At 45.9% G+C, this 19857-nt stretch overlaps 1 protein-coding gene across 1 annotated transcript in view; it reads right to left on the reverse strand.

Moving 5' to 3' along the window:
* macf1a (microtubule actin crosslinking factor 1a) overlaps positions 1-19857 on the reverse strand; it is a 218825-nt gene that overhangs the window by 18301 nt on the left and 180667 nt on the right. Inside the window, 13 exon segments of the mRNA XM_030740649.1 lie at positions 800-1025; positions 1877-1885; positions 2670-2873; positions 2962-3180; positions 3302-3529; positions 3611-3817; positions 4588-4814; positions 5295-5379; positions 6042-6368; positions 6668-6827; positions 8064-8230; positions 9115-9285; positions 9652-9813. Coding sequence (XP_030596509.1) covers positions 800-1025; positions 1877-1885; positions 2670-2873; positions 2962-3180; positions 3302-3529; positions 3611-3817; positions 4588-4814; positions 5295-5379; positions 6042-6368; positions 6668-6827; positions 8064-8230; positions 9115-9285; positions 9652-9813 — 2392 coding nt within the window.

The raw sequence follows: 19857 nt of genomic DNA on the forward strand, positions 1-19857 counted from the left end.
AGCCAGTATTTTCCATTTCCAGTAAAATGTTTCATTTCACGCTCAATGTCTACAACAAGAGCTGGCGGCACGGTTTATTTTATAACCTGTTTACTAGCCGGTGATATGGAAGACCGAACCTGCCAAAATAAAACTAAATAAAGAAATAACTGACTGAGATCAATTTGCCATAAAAATCTTAAAAAATATTATAAATTAGAAATCAATTAAGGCATTAACTGGTTTATAAAAATATGACAAATTGATATTTATTTACTTCTGAATTCATTCTATTAAATTCCAACCTTTTTATTTCATTTAATTTTTATCTCAATATATGAATTTTTTACATTATTCTCCCAACAGAATCAAAAGTATCAATTTCTATATTTTACTTTTACATTTGTTTCAGTGTGCAATGAGAGGCTGCCATTCAAAGTGTGTTATGGGAAACGACTGCCAGAGAATATATATGCTATGCTACTGTTATTCAGCACTGCCAAGGCAAATGAAACAGAAGCAAACGTCATGTTTTCTGAATGAATATAACAGTTTTTAATATTTTTGTTCATTTTAATGGGATCTCTTGTTATGATTTTGGCACTTTTGGTCCTCCATAGAACTCCAAGGTGTCATCAAACCAATTAAACCATCATTAACAGAAAATGAATTGAGTTCACTCAGCCTCCGTCAGCGGGTGCAGCTGACTTTAAATCTGGTTTTATGGTGTGGTGTTAGCGTGACCTTTGTGACCCGACGGCCTGTTTTAGGTCTAAACGTTGTGATGCTGACAGACAGCTGCGTCCTCTGAGCCGCTCACCCTGAGCAGCAGGATCGTCGTGAGCCGCTCGGCCGATGAGCTCCTCTCCGCGGGCGCAGAGGGCGGAGAAGCTCGGCAGAAGTTTGTCCAGCTCCAGCCCCTGGGCTCGGTGCTCTCCCAGCTGCTCCCTGATCTTCTCCACTTCTGCCGCCACTGGGGGAGGCTGCCGAAGCCGCTGCACTGCCCCCTCCAAAGTCTCCAGCAGCGGGTCCATCTTGTCGTGAAACTGAGGGCGGGAGGAGACGTGTGAGAGGACGTTTTGAGGAGGAGGGAAAGGAGAGAGTGTGCTGAAGTTGCTGGGTTTGAGTTTGATAGCTGGGTGACATTTTGAAAGTGGGAAACACTGAGATACTGTGTGGGCGGGCAGCCATCTGTGGCAGACCGCAAAACTTTGGATTTTATTAGAATTTTATTTCAGATTTCAAGAGAAAACTTAGAACAGGATAAAATCTCGCTTCACTTTCAACATGACATCCAGGTTATACAACTGTGACAATGCAGGACTCAGAAGTACCACACAAAAGGGAAGTACTACTATAACAGATGTGTTAGAGAAGAACGCACTCACGATTCAGTTCCTAAGGTGATAATCCTCTTTGAGGGAAATTAAACTGCTTGATTATGACAGAGCAAATTCATGTAACCACGAGGAAAACACTACGCGACACAGAAGGACGTCTAGGACTGGAACGAAGCCCGATCCAGAGCCGGCTTCATTCGAGTTTGCAATCATAAAACCAAAGAACAGATGTGGTTCAGTGTTCTGGTCACTCGGGGTGAGAAACACATGATGTTTAAACCAATTAAACTGCAGCTGAGTCTGATTGATTCGAGATGATTTAGAGACTGAAATAAATCAGTTATCAATTACTTTTCAATGTTGAATCTTTTATTTATGAACTCAGTTTCAGCTTTCATCCAGAAATTCAGTTTACTTTGTGTAATAAAGAGAAAATCCAATGATTAGTGGCTGATTTGTGTTTTATTGCTTTAGTATTGATTCATATTTTTTAGACGATGAGATCATGTGGCCGATCCGCACCCCAAGTGCCGGTTTGATGCTGTCAGTCGTCTTACCTCTACCAGCTGGGTGATTGCAGTGAGCAGTGACCATGGAGAAAATGGTGGTGAGGGGCAACACACAGCACATCCACAATGAACGAGGGATGAGGTGGAGGGAGGGACGGGGGTGGCAAAGATGGGAGGTGAACATGAGGTTAAGGATGAGGGAGGGAGAGACAAGGAGGTGTTTGTTTTTTTAGGGTGGAGCGAGGGGTGAGGAGGGAGCGGCCACCGGTGCAAGTGGAGGGAGAGGGGGTGGAGTGGTTTGAAGAGGGTGGAGAAACAATGCAATGAGTTAAATCAGAGTCATGCAAACGGTACAAACTGACACAGCTGTGATTCGGAGACGCCTCGTTAAATGAAACGCAAAGAAAAAGTTAAACGTCTGATGTGGAGCAGAAAAGTTTTGCTTGAGCTAAATTACTGCATGAAGGTTTTATGGAACATGTGGCAGCTTTGGCAATAATCTAAAGACTTTTTCCCCCAATTAAAAAATAAAAAAAAAAACACAAAAGAAATAAATCCTGAAAACGTCAAACTAAAATAAAACGTAGCTTTAACTGGACATGTAAGTAAATCCATTAGAAACAAACACACAGACACCTCATGCTGTTATCACGTCAGTCTTGAGCTGCAGACACTATTTCACAATAAACAGCACTTTTTCTAATTGTGCTGGAGGCCAGATGGGCGGAGCTTCACAAATTTGGTGCACTACGTGAGACTGAAGTTTACTGACAATAAGGTCTGCAGCTGAAGTAAAAATGTCCTAAATGAGACAGTAAGACATTTAGTTTATCCTCCATACCTGTGCAGACTGGGACACTGCCTCATCGAGTGCTGTGGCACGACCTTTGACCTCCTCCTTGATGGCCTGGTACCGTCTTTCGGCATCTGTGTAGCGCTGCGTCACAGTCGCACCCTCCTGCAGGCTGAGCTCGGCCAGCTGAGGTCCGATCTTCAGCAGCTTGTCGATGTGTGGCTTGTGCTCTGCGATAGACTCCCTGAGCAGCTGGAGAGGACGTGAAAATCACGGAAAGTGAGCATCACTTTAGTTAGAGAAGCAGGACCTGGTTATGATAGTCCAGGTCGTCTCTTACCCTCATCTGGTCCTGCTGCAGGCGGAGAGCATCTGTGTCAATAGCCGGTGGTGGAAGCTGCGCGATGAGGGTTTCAGTCTCACCCAGCCATGGCTCCAGTTCCTCGTAGGTCTCCCAGAACCGAGCCACAAGAACCTGGGCTTGCTCTAGAGCCGAGAACCGCTCGCTGTGGCTCTGACTCACCGCATCGTAACGAGAACTCAGAGAATCCGTCTTGAGCTGAGGAAGAGGATGACGACATTATTGTTGCTGCACTAATTGAAGCTCCTTTCTCAGTTAATTGTTTCTGTCACTTTCTCTTCACTCAGTTCATCAAAAACCGTCTCTCTGAGCGACCTACCATGAGCGCATCCTTCTGAGCGTCACTGCATGCTTCTAGGATGTCATCTCTGGTGCCGAGGAGCTGATCGATTGTGTCTTTGTGTCTGATGATGTCGATGTTGAACGCCCTCTGCACCTGCAGCTGGGCCACGGTCACGTCAGGCTCCAGGCTCAGGGGCCCCAGAGAAGCCAGTTTGCGCTCCGTCTCCCCAACCCAGGCCAGCTCTGCATCCACGGCCTCTTCATACTGAAAGGAAGACTTCAGCGATCAGCAAACCGTCCACGGTACAAAGATGAGCATTTAAATTCGTAAAACTGCGTGCAGTACCTGCTGCGACCTCTGGATGGCGGCTTGCACCAGCTGCACCCGCTGAGTGATGGTTTCATCAGCCTGTCGGTAGCGCTGGTTGGCGTCTGCGACGAGGCGGTCCAGGCCCTCCCGGGCTCGCCAAGGCACAAGATCCAGCAGAGCGCTGCCCACCTCGTTCACCGTGTCCAGCACCAGACGCTTCTCTGCAGACACCTTCTTCAGCTCCTGCAACGCAGACAGTTTTAGGTCCAGAGAACAAAAACACTATAAAATGACCACATGCATAAATGTAAAGCTGAAATTAAATGTATCATCTGATTATTTTTCCTGCTCGAGGTCAAATGGAAACGATGAAAATGTCACTGAAGAGTGAAAAAAGTGGAAGGCAGGAACAAATTAAATGTCAATAATCCTTTCAATAGCTTTTACAAACTGTTACTGAGCTCCCACAAATCAATGTTTCTATGGTAACTCCGCTGTGGGTGGGCTGAAATTGGAAAGGCTGAAAATGTCATTATAGATAGGAACTGTCATTAAATTAGCTTTGCAGACATTTTGTACCGTTTCTTTATTCTGAAAATGTTAAAATGATCTTTAAAACTGTAAAACGTGGATGACCAGGCACGCCGGTTACTAAATAACACCCCAGTCGATCATTTACTGAAGGCAGTGAAGAAAAAACTAAATGCATCTTGGCTGGTTTTAAAAGAGAAAGTATAACACTGAAAACTGGTGTGCACACAGCAATGCGTGCAGAGGCTTCTGCTCATTTTGCTCATGGGCACAGAAAGAAAGAGGCGAGGAACCTGTGACTGTTGTGTGAAACACTGGAAGATAAACATCATATCATCATGTCTAAATATTATAACATAAGAAATGCAGTTAAGCTGCCTGCAGTCTGTTTTGTGGTCTTCGTGTTTGTGCATGAAACAACATTCAAATAGAGGAATGCTGCGGCTTCAATCTGAGTCATAGCTGCATCAGGCTCCGCCCACCTTTTGTCTCTCCTGGTAGGCGGGCGTGGCGTCGGGCTCCACGGTGTTAAGCTCCGTCTCCACGCCGTCCAGCCACTGGTTGAGGTCGTCATGGGCGCTGGCGAATCGCGTGGCCAGCTGCAGCGCCTGCTCCAGAGTCCGGAGGGCTTTGCTGCTGCCGGCCGTCATCTCGGCGTAGCGAGACTTGATGCCGTCGAGCTTCTCCTGGATCAGGAGAACCTCCTCGCCTGTAGGACGACACATGGACCGTTTAATTAGGAGTGTATGAAGATGTCCTTCATTTCAGTTGAATACATTATCTCTGATGGATGTTTAGTGTGACACCGGGGAACATAATATACGGAGTTTGGTCTGATTTATCTAAAAGGATCCTCAGTTTGACAGCTCTGCATTCCTTTCATGGCTACAACATTTGTCTAAAAACACAAAGTGCAGTCATGGGTAGACCAACAATCAACTCACTAAAAGGGAAGCAGTCAGCATGGCTAATATCAAGATATACAAAGATAAACAAAATCCAGATGCTACAGTTCGGTTCTCTACTGATCACAAATGTGTGGTTTGGATCTTTTCTGCTCTTTCTGTATCTGTACAAAAACACTGACTTCAGAGTCCATTTATCCTTCGGCAGAATTAAAGCACACACAACATCAGACCCACACTTAAAACAAGCTGAAAATGATTAAAAAAAAGAAGTGAGAGGTGACCTGTGGTCTGTTTGAGGAGAGCCTGTCCGTTCTTGATGGCCTGGTCCACGGTCTTCTTCCTGCTCAGGATCTCTTCATTCAGAGCCTGAGGAAACAAAAGGAGCGCGCATCCACAAAAACGGTTTTACTCTGTACTGCCAAAACGCACAAAACCAAACAGCATCCAAGTTTTACTGCATTCATTCACTCTGTTAATATTTGAATGGGTTCAGATGTTGTGCAGACTTCTCAGTCCTTAAAGGGGACCTGGTACGCTTTACCCTACGACCTTTCATATATCAAACATGACCAAAGTTTGGAATAATGAGGTCAGCGTATTCCCTCCAAACACCTGGCGTCACATCGTTTTTCTCTCTTGGCTCATCTGTGAACCATCCACCCCTCCCACCTGCTCTAAAAACCTTCTGTTTGTGAGGAGCAGCCAATGAGAAGAAAGGAGGAGCGGTCACCAGTGCAGGGAGGGGAGCTAATATGGTGTCTTACACAGTGGATGAACAGTCCAATAATAAACATAAGGAGCATAACAGGTCCACTTTAAGGAGCCATCATTTTTCATATTGCTGTAATTTATTTGGCAAATGTGCGACCTACAGTGTTAGTTCATGCCCATGACACAAACAGTTATGTTAGCATTTATTAAGGGGGATCTTATATTTGTGCAGCTCTCTCAAAGACAGAGTTACTAAGTTACTGTTTTAAGGAGATGAAGCACTTCGAGTGACACTCTGTGTGTCCGTAAAGTCGTACCAGAGTGTGTTTGTGCTGCTCAGCCAGCAGCTGGGGGTGATAGCTCTGTACAGACACCTGAGCCAGCCTCTGAGCCACCTCCGCCAGCCAGTTCAGCACCTCCACCTCGTCCTCCCCAAACAGCTGAGCATTGGCCAGCGCCTGCTCCAGCAGGCCCGCCCGCCTGGAGCACCAATCGGCAAGCTCCGAGTGACCGGACCTCACCGACCCGACACGTTCGCCTAACCAATCACGATCAGCCGCGCAACTGAGCGGGCTCAGCAACTGGCTCAGTGACTCGAGGTGGTCAACCTCGGCTTCTCGGGAGGACACGTCCTCTTGGAGCGCCTGGGAAGTGTGTGTGTGTGTGTGTGTGTGTGAGAGAGAGTGTGTTTGATGTGAAGAAAGAACAGAAAAACACAAAGAACATGGATAAAAACTTAAAATATGAGCATGCAGATGATAAAATCATAACTGACAAACATCAATGGATGAAGAAAAAAAAAAAAGTCATGTTTTGGTTGTAAATCTGTGTTTTGTGGTTCTGGATCCCATTTTTCATCCTGCAGCATCTTCATTGATAAAATGAGGATGAATGAAGGTGACCGTCGATGTCTCACAGACAGCTCTCCGGGGCCGAGCGGTACCTTGTGCTTGACGATCTGCTGGGTGATCTTGGCCGTCTGCGTTCCCATAGGCTCAGCGGAGCTGAGGCGTCTCTCCGTGGTGCTCAGCCATTCCCCGAGTGGATCGAGGGCTTCGTGGAACTGAAGAGCCAAAACCTGCAGCTCCTCCAACTGCCTTTGTCTGAGGGACAAGAAGGGGGGGTGAGAAAGATCCATGAGGAGGGGGTGTGTGTGTCTTTATTGGCTTTTTATTGCTTTCACAGTTTGTCTTTGGAGTCATTGACAGATCCAGACTTGAACGCGTGTCATAGAGTGGTTATATCTTTTGTTTATTAAATGCTTCTCATAAATAATTCAGCTTGAAAGTATTTCACGAACAGATAAAACGGATTACTGCGGCACGGCTCAGACAGAGGGAGGATTTGCAAAGTGGGAAGAAAACACGACTTTTGTGCGCAGATAAGTGAGAGGCATTGCCAAGAAAGGCTTATCATGTGTTTGTACAGAAATCTGCACAGCGTGTGTGTGTGTGTGTGTGTTCTAGATCGGTGGTGTAATAAACTCCAGAGACATGTCAGAGATTCTTATATCATCCCTCATAGCTTCCAGCCAGGCATGAATGTGCAGTGACATTATACAGTATGAGCGGATGCATCTGAGGTATCAACCTTCTCGGCTGCACTTTGTGCGCCGTGTATTTGTGTGTGTCGTTTCCCCGGTGAACACAAGCAGCTCTGATATTACTTGTAGACCACAGAAACCAAAAGTAATGATTCAAACATTTCCTCAGGGGCAGAAAGGCGTCTGATGAAGCCACCCAGAGATAACGTGACGCTGAGGTAGACCAACGATCGTGTTCCCAAGCCTCATACGATACACGCACACAGATCCTAACTTGCTGCTTTCAGTAAATCATCTCTGCTGCCTTTTTTAAAGGATAAAATTTGACACTTGAGTGTTGCCAACTCAAGTTCTGCTTTTCCTTCTCTACTTCATTCCCGCCGGGAGGTCAAAGTTCAGCTCAGTGCTCCTGATGCTGGTAAGGATTGAAATAAGCAGAAACGAGCATCAGAGCTCACAGTACCCGGTCTGGTACTGATAGCAGAGCGGACACACACCTACATGTTGTTATGCAGACTGTTACAGTGTTACAGATATTTGGAACATCTCATAATGTGGGATCATGTTGTTGGCTGCTTACAGCCTGCCTTATTTTAGTGAAGTGAAACGGAGACTTTTTTAACCTACTTTGTCTTCATGGTGAACTCAGCTGCCATTCAACAAATCAGTATCTGACTTGATCGTAGGGCTAATCCAGGCAGGTCTGGCTTTTCAGAAGACTACATGTGAGTGTGTGTCTCTGTGACCAACGCAGGACTCTCAGGCTGCCTGTGCTGCAAAGCTGCAGAGGTCTTACCTGCCGCTGGCCTTGTCCAGCAGGTCAGCCCATCGCTCTGCTAGGCTCTGCAGCTGGGTCTGGATCTTCTCTCGGTCCTGAGTGTCTGCCGTGGCTGCGATCCTCTCCCCTTCAGCCTGGATCATTTCCACCGTCGGCCTGCGGTCGTCTAACAATCTCTGGAGGAGCTGAAGGACGGGAGCACACACTCAGCTGAGACAGGTTTGTAGTATGGACAAAATTAGAGACTCCAGCAGCAGTGCTCAGTGGAGTCTGAAGTCATAACATTAAATAACACTGACAAGACTCACAAGACATCTAAACTGAGGCAAAGCTGTGCTGATGTGTTTGGGGCATTAAAGAGGAGGTCTCCTTTAAAAAAAAAATCACCAGTCATTCCTTTTGTTGAATGACCATCCTCTAAAAGCTCAATGACATCTAAACTATCAAACATTAAAAAGGCTGTTTGCGCTCTGATGTCACTTCCTGTTCAGACAGCGGCCTCTCAGCCTGCTTTGAGCCCCTCCTGACGCTCCTCTCTACAGTTTACTCTCGTTCTGAGCCAAACGCTGACACGACTCTCCGTCACGGAGGTAAACATGTGATTGATCGCTGGCTGAGACCGTGGAGCATGTGTGCACAAACACAGGAAATGTATGTGGGATAAACAAGGAAAGGGGAGTGCGTGCTTCTGTGTGTGTCTCTGAAAACAATACAAATTTATTGTGTGTGTGTGTTTTTATGTCAGTCTGGCAGACGGTCAGCTGGTCTGGTCAGATGGATCACTGACTGTGTGTGTATTTGTGCTCATCATTCAAATAACTCTCTGAGGTTGTCTGAGGATGAAGGACACTGAGGACATCAGAATATGAACAATAACGCTATCAATGATACTATCATGTTGATGCTTAAAAGGAAACAGTGAAAATGAAATCAATGAAATCAATTTTAATTTGCAGAGAACAGCTGGCAGCACGTTTCACCCAAAACAAGTCCCTGATGCTGCTTCATACTGACACTGTTTTCTATGAGAATAATTCAACATCAAAGTGCTCTCTCATCCTTCTCGTACCTTTTGCTCTTGGATCTGGGCCTTGACCACGCGGTATTCTGCCGACGGAGGCTTCTGATTTGCTACCAGCTCCTCCGTGTCGCTCAGCCAACTGAGCAGAGGCTCCAGAGCATCCTGGAACTTCCCACAATGCAGCAGGGCCTCCTGCAGCTGAGCGATCCGCTCTGCCACCTGAGGACGGGAGAGACAATTGTGATCCAGTGATGCGTGTTTCACAGAGTCAAACGGCAACATCTGAAGAGCCAATAACTACAGCTCCACTTCAGGCTGGCTCCAAAGGAAAGTCTCAACATGTTTGTAGCCTAAACCACGAGCTGACCACCCTCTAACTGATCTGGACCTCATGTTCGGTGTTGGTGCCTTCTGGAGCATCACCATCACCATCACAAGCAGCATGTAAACCCAACATAGAGAATAATGTTTGTGGAGTAGAGACCAGCACAGCCCCCACTGGCTGCTGATTTTAACCCATTATCCTTTCTTTCCTGACTGCTCCCGATGGTTGAGACCATCACTGGATCTTTCCCAGTGTCGTACCCGCTTGTTGAGTGAGTTCCATTGGAGATTGGTGCTCTCCAGGTCGTGCTCCAGCGCCTGGGTGTCGGTGTGTTTGGCGGCGCTCTGAATGAGACCCTGACCCACTGCGTTGACGTGCTGCAGCTTTGGTTGAATGCTGTCTACCTGCTCTCTCTCCACAGCCTGGAAAGAGGAGGAGCAGAAAGAGAGGCGTTTGTGACTCCATCGATGAATAAAAGAAAGTAGGAGGAAGAGTTTAATCTGTTTAAACACAGTTCATCAGCAGCAGTCTGCAGCCAAAAATACACCACATATTCAATCTGCATGACAACAATTGGAAGTGCACTGCCCCACTTTATGTGCCTACATATAGAAGCGACTGGATATACTGGATAAGAGAGGAGTGGGAGACAGGAAGGGAACTGGAAAAACGAGGATGGAGGGAGGAGAGAGAAAAAAGGAGGGGAGAGGGGGGATTACGGGGATTAGAGGTTTAGACGAGTAACAGGATGGCTGGAAAAGGCTGAGTCGACACACACCCACACACCCACACCCCTCACCCCCAAAATCCACACACAAGCAGACCTACACTAACACACGTTTATAAAACATACACACACAACTTTGCCTGTCTGGCCACATTAATCACACATGCACGTCACAGCGGAGGGCTGGAGCCATCTTGTGATGACAATAGAAGCAGCCATCCGACACTAAAGACAACCAGACTTGACTTCCCAGGCCGAAAACAACGGAGCAACAGTAAGTCGGTCCCTCCCTCTGTGAGAGCAACTGTGCCAGCAAACACAGTCGGCAGGGGTGACTCACGTTCGGCTCACAGGGGAACTGCTAAGGGTCAAGGGTTAGGATCAGTGCTAACCCTCTCAACCAGTTAAGGAACAAGTAGCAAACTGAACTGTATTAATCTACAAATGATTTGTCTGTAACTTGGAAAAAATGACTATTAGATTTTTGAAATGCTGTTTGGACAATTTAATATCATTAACTGCCCCACAGTAACTGTGACAGGCATTTTTCCATATAAATCCATAGTGAAAATAATTATGATCCTATATTTCTGTCAAAGGCCCAGCAAACCCACCCCAATGATAACCCTGCATGATTTCAGAATCTGGAGTTTTCACTGCAGAAAAACAGCCTCAAACCAAGAGCTCATGCAATAAACTGTCAGGGAAAAAAAAATACAATCTGCTAAATTCCAGTAAACCATCCTGTTACAGCCAACAATTTGCCAAATCCACAAAACAAGGTCGAAAATTTCACGGTATTCCACCAACTCCCTGACCAGTGGGAACACTTCAAACCACCACAGAGGAAATCTTCCCATTTGGCTGTCTTTGGGATGAAATCCCATCAAATCAGAGTCCACGGCGAGGAGGAGGAGGGGGGGGGGGGGGGGGGGGGGGGGGGGGGGTCCTGACATTTAGAAATCAGCCCAATGAGGGAGAATGAGGTCCGGTGGTTTGTGACGCTGCTGCAGCCAAACCCCAACGGCCACACAAAGAGACACAGAGACAGACACAAACAAAATAACCAGATGTGGACATCCAGGACACACATATGCAGAAGATGGTGGTAAATCCAAAGCCTGTGGGAAAATAGCTGGTGTGAAACACTGAGGGGGGGCTGACCTAAAGTGAGTGAGAGGGAAAATGGGAAAATAAAGGTTTGAGTTCCAGGGAAATGCCACCACAGATGGGACGTTTTAACAGTCAGGGGTGTTAGATACTAAAATAATAATCCATGTGTTGGATAAATGGGTCAGCTGACAGTTAACAGGTGGAATGACTTCAGCTCAGCGGTCAGAAAACTCTCCACACATTTCTGCGAGTTTTTAAAAAAGAATCTGAAAGATTAGCAGGATTGGGATATTTGAGGATACGTCGGGATTTGTGTGATAAAATGTGGAATGAAGTGAAATTTCTGCAGGCTTTTAAATTTATTATGAAAAATAAATCCAAAGAAGAAGAATGCCTCATTTTGCAAATCCTTCATTACTATTCAGAACGTGATTTGTTGAAGTCTGCGGCTTTCAGCTGCTCACGCTCAGATTTACGACGTGTCGGAGACGTTTACAGACCGAGAGCTTCTGAGTCTTCGCAGCGGGTCATCATCAAAGGCTTCACAGCTTTCTGCTCATCTGGTTCAAATATGGCATCAAACTACAGGCTGTCCACGCCAAGACGTGTGTGTGTGCGTGTGTGTGTGCGTGCGTGCAGGTACTTCCATATCTGTGTGTTTATGGGATTTGTGTGTGTGCAGAAGTGCTAATCAGTGTGTAACTATGTGTATGTATACAAAATGACTAAGTGTCCTACAGGTCTCAGTCTGTGTGCATGGTTAAATATGAATGAGCGGTTCAGGAGTGTGTGCTTGTGTGTGTGTTCCTGTCCAGTTTGCACACAGCTGTGTTGTGGTGATGGGCGTCATAGCTGCTTGGAACAGGAAGTCTGTCGGCCAGAACAACAATGACTGCAGCCGTGACCCACTCCACCCTACGCCTTATCCTGGTGTGTGTGAGTGTGTGTGAGTGTGTTTGAGATAGAGGGGAGCAGAAAGGGGAAAAAACAGGTCCGCCCATTCATCACCTACACACGCTCAGATGTATAGAAATATGTTACAGGTTGTGTGTCCTTACATTTCTGTCCTCTCGCTTTCTTCCTGCCTCTAACTTCAGCCGCCCTCTCTGCTCTCTCTCTCTCGCCGGCTCTGAGTGGCTGAATCCACTAAACCACTGCTCTGGAAAATGTCCCACATACTTCTCATTCTTCCTTACCTCAGCCAGCGCGCAGCCAAAAAAATAAAAATGCACTCTCCTGCTGAGCTAACTTGGCTTTACTGCCATACTCAACCTTTCTCCTCATGTCATGTCATCGCTCATCTTTCTACCTCCTCTCCGCTTCCTCTCATTCTCCCTGCCACAGCCACCGCCTCCTCTCGTCTCCCATCCTTCCCTCCTTCCTACTCAAACTCTCCATCTGGACCGTAAACCCACGCTGGCTTTCTCACTTCAGCCGCAGTTCAGCGTGGACAGGCGATATAAAACACTGAGATGAAAGCAGACCTGAAAGGATGAGAGGTACTGCTGCAGGAGGCTAAATGAGGCTCTGTCAGCAGCCAGCGGTTTAAAAAGCTGGTGAAATGTAGCAAATTTAAATGTTACATCTGCGATTTGTGCCTGAGAGGTCGACATTCATTCAAAAGTCTAACATTAAATATTCAAAGGAAAATAAACAGAGTTTATAATTGATCTATCAGGAATTTAGCACCCAAAGATCTGATTCCACAGTGTGGGAACGGTTCATTTGATCCAAAAAGCAGCTGACATCATTTTTCCCAAAGGAGCCACGCCCACTTAAAGAAACCTCTCATTTGAGATAATCGTTTAAATTATTTTGTCTTCGTGTTCTTCCCTGCTGCTCACAGCGGGAGTCTGATCAGGAAAACATGAATTCAGGGCCTGAAGGAAGCATCCATCATGAGCCCACGGGCAGATACTGCCACTCAGTGATTAGCAGATTAATCAGATTTTACTTTCAATTATAATTTTAATGACTTCCATCATGAAAATAGAAGAAAAAAATGGTCCTGTGCTCATTTTGTCGTGTCATATTAATCCACTGCACCCCCCCCAAAAAAGCCTAAACTCACCCACCGTATACAGGAGTTCAGCTTCAGCTAAGATGATGGAAAGTTATTAATAACTGCCTGCTTCTCAGCACCTCTTGATGAGAGGCTGCAAAAACAGTGAAAAACAGTCTGTGGCCTGGGTATCACACCTGCCCCAAACACCACACCACAAACACACACCATGAAGACATCGATGGGTTTCACTGTTTCTGAAGTCGATGAGTAATCGTGATCTCAGTTTAGATGAACTATAATCTTAATTAGAATGTAACAAACAGGTCATAAACACGTGACCGTGGCACTGATGTTTAACGACATGCATGCAGAAAGAAGAGCGCTGGGGTCACATAAACTCAGGATCCTAACAGACGCAGAAATGTTCTCACTGGGCCCGAAGCTGAAGTTTCGCCTCACAAAAGCTGTGCGTCTGCGTACATGAACACACGTGCAGAAGTTCTAAATGTAGAGCTGTACTGATGGCGTGAACATCACTCAAGGACAATACATTTCAGACTGAGGACAGATGAGCAACATGTTAGCCGTATAAACAGAGGATTACTAATGGAAACTTAACTGCTACAAAAATACACAAACAAGAAAAAGGACATTAATAACACACAGAACTAAAGCGATCTGGGATCAGCAGGATGTCGCTCGGCTTTTCCAACTTGTTATCGAGGCTTTAAAGTTGTGCTCTGAACTGCGTCCTCTCCTTTCATCTTCGCTTCATAACTGACACCCACATCTCTGTAACCCGTGTGATTGGTGAGTGCTGGGGGTCGTATCAAAAACATCTCCTTTAAGAGCGGTCTCTGGAGTCATGTTAGAAAAACTGAGACTCGAGAGAAGGTGACACGAACCTGCTGTGCGAAGAAAGCGATAAACAAGAAACTGAAAGGAGAAAACGAACACGCGCTGAAGCGGTCCTGACGGCACCGCCTGCACTCGCTTTCACCCTCTTCCTGCCTCAGCCCTCGTCTCTCCCTCTCTTCCTGTCTTTCAACCCTCGTCCGTCCTCGCCTGCTCCTTTTTCTCCTCTCTAATGGAACAAGAAAAGAGGGGAAAGGAGGAAGGGGAAGAAATCTGTTTCCCCACTAAACCTCAGAGAGAAAACGGTGTCAGCGAGGTTTTGTTTTCATCCACAGCCTGAGCAAATCTCTGACACGGGCATGGAGGGAGCTAACAGGTTTACAAATCCCATTTGAAACCAGAGAACTCAAACAGATACAAATCTCATGCAAATGTGGCCTGAAGCTCCCTGCCCTCTTTGTGCCGTCCCACCAGCAGTTTTTGCAGCAGGAGATTTTTAAACATCCACAGGATTAATGATGTTCGGCATATTTGTGGAATGTTTCTGTGCTAAATCATTCCCAGAGAGAGACAAAGAAACGCGAGGGGAGAGGAATGCATTGTGATTTCTGTCCTTTTCCCCCTCCTGTTGTTTCTCACTGATTTTACTGTGTTTTTAGGAGCATTGTTTTCCTGATATCACAGAGAGCAGAGAGGTGGGACCACGAGGCACAAAATAGGTAAAAAAACAATGAAAAACTCTGCAAATAATAAACCAAACATTACTGCTTTCAGTGCCGATGGGAGATCAATCTTTCCCTGCTTTTGCTTTCATGTTTTTTTGTTTTCCATGGACATGAATGCCCTCCCCATCTTTTACAGTTTCATCCCGGAGGCGGATGTTCACAACCAGAATTATCACATCAATTGAAACACAAATGTATGAGCTGCAGACCTTAAGCCACCTGGCTCTATCTGCCCCTGTCTGTCCCTCTGCGTCTGCCTCTTCATTTGTTTCCACCGTTTCATCTTGTGCTTGTTCAGATTTCAGTAACCCGTAGTTACTGAAATCTTTATTAGAGCCACGTCAAACCTTTTAGGAGTCGTTTCAAAAGAGATATTAAGATGTTAAGCTGACAAAAGGCGCCTTCTTTCCGGGGGAACATAATTTATATGCAGCTTGTAAAAATATGCAGACTTAAAAAACAAAAGAAATAATGATTATGAAGTATTTACTGCATGGCGGGTGGGGGAATACAAGCCAGCATCCTTTAAAACGACAAAATGAATCTCAGCAGGGAGGGGGTAAAGCCTGCAGTTCCTTTAATGACCACTTGAGGCCAACTCCAAAAGTGAGTCAATTCCCATAAACTTCCATGTTAAAAAGCCAGACTTTACAGCAGCAACAGGCAGCTGTACACCCCGGTCAAACACACCTGTTCTGCCCTCTGTAGCCAGTCTCCCACTTCAGGGCAGCTGGATGGTGGATGAGCCTAAATTTGATTAAGGCTTTAAGTTCAGGCTGGACTTCTGTGTTCACGATGTTTGTCTCTTTTAGAACAAATAATAAGAGCTTGTTTTGCATTTACTAACAACCTGTTCAAGCAGTTCATGCCTCAGTTCTACTATTGTATTAGTCTGTTACTTAGTGATTAGCACGTAGCTGTGTCTGCGCATTACAAATGACAGTTTATGGTGCAGCTTGCTGGCCAAGCTTGCAAGTGTTAGCTGATAACTTAGCACACCAAATATGATCACTTCCAACTCCAAAAAAACCCAAATTGCCGCTGGTCAGACCCCCAGGCCTCAGGTAAATACATTTTTTATCCCAGGTGGGCATAAAAACATCATTCACAGAAACTGTCGTCCGTGATGCTGTAAACCATCACAGAGCTGAGTCACTGTTACATATTTATTGAGTCTTAAACTCCAAAGGTCTGCTGCTTTTTTCAGTAAATGGACCCCCCCTCCTCCAATGACCATTCTGGTTATGAAGCTTAACTTGAGGCTTCAAAATGAGGGTCTACAAACCAGTGAGTGATGTCATGGTGCCTGCATCCATCTTTCATACCCACATCATGGTGACTACATGTGACGTGAGCCTTTAATCATTTAAGAGCCTTTTAAGAACTTCAAACCTGTGTCTGCACAGAGCTCCCAAAGACAACAAAATGCTAACCATCAAACAAACTCTCTCAGAGCTGTCAGTCAGTGCATAAGCCGCCATCGTTCAGCCTGTCTGTACTGCATGTTCCCTCGCTCCACTTCATCAAACAGCATGCAAAGCTAGTCCATCTGTCTGTCTGTCTGCAGGACACGTGCACACACACACATACACGGTGCTTTAAAATGAGCTTCATGCTAATCCAAAGACCTTCTGCTTGTGCCTGCCTGCCAGCGTAGCTCTCTTATCTCTGTACGAAGGCCTCGTGTAGCACTAAAAGGTGCTTCCCTGTGAAAACAAAAGCTTCCTCCACCCTACCTCCCCAGTCGCCCGTCTTTTCTGTCTGCTCCTTTGTCTTTATAAACTCTGTCAGTGCATCTGATTGGATCTGTCCTCCCCATGGTTGTCACATCATCCCTTTTCAATTAATTTCTATCAGCAACTTAACATGAAAATTGCCTGGTGTTTGTTTAAGTGCACACGTTGGTTCTGCATAAGAGCAGAATACTGAAGTGGGAGGGTAGAAATAAAGAAAGAAGAACAAAGAGCAGGGAAGAAAAAAATAAGAGGAGTTTAATGAAGGGGTAAAAAGTAAAACCAGAAGCAGAGGTGGAGACAAACAAGGCAAAGACAGCAGAGGTCAAAACACAGGCAGCAAAGTCCAGCCCACAGTTTGACTGTTAGCCCTGCCACATCCTTATCTGCTATCTCAGTTTATGCTCCCCAGACAACTTCACACACTGTTTGTGCAACCCATGCTGGCAGAGAGCCACAGTATTTACCTCTCACCTCTTTATCTCTGCAACAAAACCACCCAAGCATGGAGGAGCGGAGGGGGATATTTGGGATGCACAGAGCAGGAGTCAGTTGGGAAGAGGGAGAGTGGGTCTGAATTAGAGACAAGCAAATTAAAAACTGCTGTGGTCACCTCAGAAATGTGAACAAAAACCTAGAGTCATATTTCATATATTACTATGAAGCCACAAAGAGCATACATAGATTTAACTGGTAGCTGGCATTAAGCTGTATGTTACAAAATAAAAGCCAAATAAATAAATAAAATGCCTTTAAGTATACTCAGGAGGAGGGCTTGAAGAATGGCAATCCCAATTTAGATCCTCTCAAGCCTTTTTTTCCTCCCCGGCATCAAACCTGGTGTCATTTCAGGTCACCTGCAGCACAGCACTCTGTACTGCTGTAATTCTCCCGTTTTACATCTGAGGAGGGAGCCGACACGACATCTGATTGCATTAAACTGAAGCCAGAGCAGCCGAAGCTGCAGAGAGAACAAACAGACGAGGACTGATAACACAAAAATCAGTTACACTCCCTAACACACACAAACACACACTCTCACAAATACACGCTTTAATGTACTCTCAAACCCACACAGGGTGCAATAAATGGGCCGTTACTGAAGAGCAGCCAACTTGTACCTGAATAGAAAATGTAATGTAATAAAACACAGCCAGCAGACTGCATCATCAGCATCAGCGACCACTCAAACCACACACTGCTCATACATAATGTACACCGATGAGAAGTAATTATTTTTTTTTTTTGCTTTACAATAAACCACTGAGATCACTATGCTGGTAAAATGTCCCAAAAATCAGACAATAGTGATACAACCTTTAACTTCTGCCCAGTGAAGCTGTTGCAGTTCATTATCAGAACTGTAGAGCTCTAAAAGATCTCAGCTGGGAGCAAAAACTCCCTAAATTCAACCTGTCAAACATCAGTGACATAAACCCAGATAAACACACACCTTTACCTGCAGACCAGAGGAAAGGCTCGAAGTGACAACAGAAACCAAACAAGTCGAACACTGAATGCAGATGAAGGACTGCCTGTGACGGTCACTGCTGTTAGTCTGAAGTCAGGATCATTTCACTGCGTTTATAGGAAATTCATTCCAGTCCAGTAACTCTGCAAATACTCCAACTGCATCACTCAACCCAAACAGAGAAGTCACTCAAAGGTCTCGCTTCCCATACAAACACGCAGCCTTATCAAACACCTTTCTCACAAAAAATTCAGAGGAGGAAGAAAACTTTGGCCTGTTATTCGGGAACACACACACACACACAGACACACACACACACGGGATACGAGCAGCTGCCCTGACTGTATAGAAACAAGCAGACAGCACAAACAGCAGCGTGGCCTGAGGGCAGATGTTTTTAACCCAACTCTGTAAGCAGGCTGCAGACTAACTGTGTCCTTAGCATCACACAAATAAAAAGGTGATCAATCGCCCCACCCAAACACACACACACACACACACACACACACACACCTACATATAAACTGAGTAACCCTGAGGCTAGTTTCCCATGAGCACCCCCCGCATCATATTGCAATAATTTAAAGCCCCACTACTGAAACACAACTAGCTAATTATGGTGTCTGCATAGCTTCTCCACCCTCCCTCCCTCCGCATACATTTTCCATGCCATGCTTACATCAGTTATTCTCAACACTCGGCTTCCTGACCCAATTCTTTTTCCTTGCTGTGCCTCTGTGTGTTCGCATGTCCACATCTAATGCATTTATTGCTAAAAACAGATTTTTGATCCTCTGCCGGCAATCCTTTTTATTAGGGTAAATATCGATATCAGTAAACCAGGATCTCTTTAATGCCCTCTCTTTGTTGGTGTGGCGTTTATGGACACTGGTCTGTTCCAAATCAATCCGTTTTAGTGCATTCACTAAAACTCACATATCTAAATGCCTCAATTAGACTGCACTGCAGAGTAAACGGGTCATCTCAGGGCACAACATGAATTTCTGTGAAAATCCTCTAGAAATCAAATATCTCGATGATCAAATTTTAAAATGAAAGCATACCTCTGACTGTGCATCAGGGTCGGAACATGGTAACGCAGCCGATCCATTCTCTAATTCAGAACCCTGCTCTATTTCTAAACAGGGGTCTGCAGGAGAAGCGGCATGGCGCCCTCCTTCCTGGGGCCTGCAGGCTTGAGCTGGGATCGTCTCCGTCTGTGCAAACAGACTCTGCAGCAGGCCTGGCTCAAGTTGGTCCCAGGTCTGATCTCTGGTTGTGAGGGGAGGAACATCAAGAGCAGAGCTGTCTGACTCCCAGTCACTGTCACCAGTCATAGAGCCCAGGACGAACTCTACCCCATCCATGCCAGACTGGGTCCCTTCAGAGTACGAGTCCAAGTCTTGCTCCTGAGTATCCTCACAGGCTGAGCCAACATCTGAAGGGCCGGGCTGGGGCCGTTCAGGTGCTGCCATGTAAACAAAGCTGTCAGGTGAAAGAAAGGACCCCTCCTCCTCCTCCGGGTCTTGGCAGCAGGGTGGTTTGGGGATAGGACTGGGAGGAACATAGTCATCAACTGGAGAAGGGGGATAGTCACTGGGGTACCGGGTAGGTGCTGACACAGCTAGGTAAACAAAACTATCTGATATCACAAAGGCCTCTGAGTCTTTAGAATCCAAACCTGCACCACAAAAGTCTGAGTTAGGAGGTGACTGAGGTGAAAAGGCAGGTGGTGCCGAGTGCGTATGATCTGGGTCCGATTTCGGGGTGCTAGCAGTCATTTCGGTCGTATCTTCCGGATCTGGGCCTAGTTCAGACAGGTCCAGTCCCGAGGCTT

Source organism: Archocentrus centrarchus, chromosome 11 (assembly GCF_007364275.1).
Source record: "Archocentrus centrarchus isolate MPI-CPG fArcCen1 chromosome 11, fArcCen1, whole genome shotgun sequence".
Classification (NCBI taxonomy): Eukaryota; Metazoa; Chordata; class Actinopteri; order Cichliformes; family Cichlidae; genus Archocentrus; species Archocentrus centrarchus.